Raw genomic sequence first — 2,888 nt, forward strand, 5'->3', positions numbered from 1 at the left:
TTGGGGGTGACCACAGCATGAGGAACTGTGTTAAAGGGTCTCAGCATTAGGAAGGTTGAGAACCACTGCTTTAGAATGTTTTTCAACCTTTTTTTTTAAACTCATGGCACACTTGAATTTATAGTTAAACTTCCACAGCACACTTAAATTATGTTGATCAGAGGGAAAAAAAGAATTTACTAACTGTACTTTGAAAATAATTTAATTAATGGTCTTTAAAAATTTTAGCCACAGCACAGCTTTAGAGTAACAAAATCACAGGCTTTGGGTAGGAAGAGAATGTGATCTGATTTGCATTTTTTCAAAGAGAATGAGCAAGAATGGAGGGAGAAAAGAAGATAAAGCCTATTATTCTTGTTCATGTAAAAAGTAAAAGAGATCTGGTTTAGAGTTTTGCCTTGGCCATGGAGAGACAAGAACAGTTTGCAGGTAGCATCAACAGAACTTGTGTGAGTATGTATGATTGAAAGGAAGGAAGGAGTCACGGACCAATTCCAAGTTTCTGGCTCCGGAACATGGGGGAAAGTGGTTCCATCAGGCAGACATTGAGAATGGAGGAGGCAGGAGTTTCTCATGTCAGGAAAGAAGATGTCAGCTTCAGTTCTGGAAGTGTTCAGTCTGGTGCTCGTGAAATGGTCCTTGGATAAATGTCTTCAGGCACTTGGATAAATGACATGACAAGACTGGTCTGATCACAGACATACATTTGAACATCATTAGGGAACATGAGAGCAAGCAAGATCGCCCAGGGAAGGATGTTACTCTCCGAGTGTGTTACCAGTGCTAGTGTGCTACCTGGAAATGTCTTGGTCTGAAAATCATCTACAGAGAGTTGCTCCATGCATCAGAGGTTGCTTTTGTCTCATCTACTTTCCATAGGCTGTCTCCATATATTTCTGCTTTTGTGGTATAAAGGTTCTCGTGCATCTTTTCAAGTATCCAGCCCGCTTTCTCCCTGGCTTCTCTTATGTCTTTGCTTTTTGGCCTTTTGCTTCCCAGGTGATAATCTTTATGCTTTCACCCCCACTTAACTCTCCATCCTCCGGCTCTCGTCCACATACCTGGCAACCATGTGATCCGCCATGACCCTATTACTTGTCTTGCAAAACCATCTTCTGCAGTGAGACACCTATTCTCTCTGCTCTTCCTTTACAATTTGACTTTGTAAAAGGCCTGCACACATTTCTGACCTTGATCTCCTCATCTATAATATAGGATGGCCCACTTTTCCTGCCCTCATTTAAGGTTTTGTGAGGATGTCAGGATATCTTATTTGTTACAATATAAACACTTTAGTATTACATTTGATAATTTAGGCATAAAAAATATGAAGGAGAGAAGACATTGTCTTGCCTTGGCATACTTCAACTACCACATGAATTTCTGAACACATATGTCCAAACAATAAAACCTATTCTATTGAATGTTTACTTTATAGAGATTCCTCCTTGCATTTCCCAAAAGGTCCATGTGTAGAAAGTGTGAAAAACCTCGTGATTAATTGGATTCTTTCACTGTGAAGTAAGTATAGAGAAAACTCAGTCAGGAAATACTGGCTGAGCATTCAAACTTCTGACACCCTGGCAGAAATCCTCCCCTTCCTTACCTGGCCCACATGTTGGTGGGGGACTCGAGGCTTCCTGGGGCTCTTTTCCATCACACATTTCCAAACAAGTATTGCCTCCCTCTGTAAAAAGAAATGAAATCCCTCAGAGGTCTCAGTATACAAGCAAGGGAAAATCTGGAAGATGTAGGCAGCTCAAGCATCTCTTAGGTGGGACTGTCTCTGCCCCAGACTCTCCTGGTCTGCCCTTTGGATTCACCTGGCCTATAAGTGGACACGCTCCAGTCACTACTACAAAGGCTGAGAACCACCCACCAGCTCACAGCCTCCCTGTACACCTGAATCTCTCTCCTCTCCTCCCCCATCCCTTTGCACACCTCCTCTGTCTCTGGGCTTGTTTCCTGCTCTCAGTGTCTCCAGATGCTTTCTTTGTTTCAGTGTGTTTCTCCCTTCTCGGCTCCTGTCCTTTTCTCTTACACCCCTAACTCTTCTCTTTACCTCCTTTCTCTGTCTCATTTATTGCCTTCTCACCCCCTTCTCCAGCAAGGCATCCCTGGGATAGTGGAATAGAATCAGACCAGAGAAGAGGACAAGAAACAGAGTGAGCCAAAGAAGTACCACCCCATCCAAGCAAAAGTATGTTCAAAGGCCTACAGAAAATGGAAAGATTAGAACATTGCCACCCCTGAACTATTCATGCTATTATGAGAGATGCGACAAGTGATATAGATTAGGGTCCCATGGTGGGTGGAAGCCACAGAGATCCATAGGAAGGAGAGTGATTTAATTGTAGGCAACAAGTATATACCAGGTTTAAGGGGAAAATAAGATGATCTGATTTATATCTTGCAAACAGCAATGTGCAAAATTAGAAAAAAATGAGCCGGATTGGGTACAAGACAAAACAAGACATTTATCCCTTTATGGAGACAGTAAACCCTGAAGAACGTGGGGTTTCTAATTTCAGGGGAAAAGATGTAGGTTTTTATTTGGGATGTGTTCAGTTCCTGAAAGACATCCCAATGGAGAAGGCCCTGGCATAAAAGTCTTTAGGCACATGGATGGATAAGACAGGTGTGCTTGGCAGATGTGCACTTGAAAATCATTCCACTGCCTGAGAACAAATGAGACTCCCTGGCAGAGGATTGTTACTCTCTGAGTATGTTTCAGTACTGCTGTCTATCTAAGGAGACCTTACTCTGAAAGCTCACACCTGAGACAGACCCCTTCTTCTCCAAGTTCCTCTGTCCAGTGACTCTGGCTTCAGTGTTATAGGCAATGGTTTTCACTCTCAGGGATTCCTTAACTACCTCTTTCTGTACAT

At 42.7% G+C, this 2,888-nt stretch overlaps 1 protein-coding gene across 1 annotated transcript in view; it reads right to left on the reverse strand.

The window, feature by feature from the left end:
• LOC100962440 (nuclear body protein SP140) overlaps nucleotides 1-2,888 on the reverse strand; it is a 103,754-nt gene that overhangs the window by 41,094 nt on the left and 59,772 nt on the right. The window contains exon 9 of the mRNA XM_023510366.1: nucleotides 1,571-1,687. Coding sequence (XP_023366134.1) covers nucleotides 1,571-1,687 — 117 coding nt within the window. The remainder of the gene's footprint in view (nucleotides 1-1,570; nucleotides 1,688-2,888) is intronic.

This window comes from Otolemur garnettii, unplaced genomic scaffold (assembly GCF_000181295.1).
Source record: "Otolemur garnettii isolate 467f Iridium unplaced genomic scaffold, OtoGar3 scaffold00013, whole genome shotgun sequence".
In the NCBI taxonomy this organism is placed as follows: domain Eukaryota; kingdom Metazoa; phylum Chordata; class Mammalia; order Primates; family Galagidae; genus Otolemur; species Otolemur garnettii.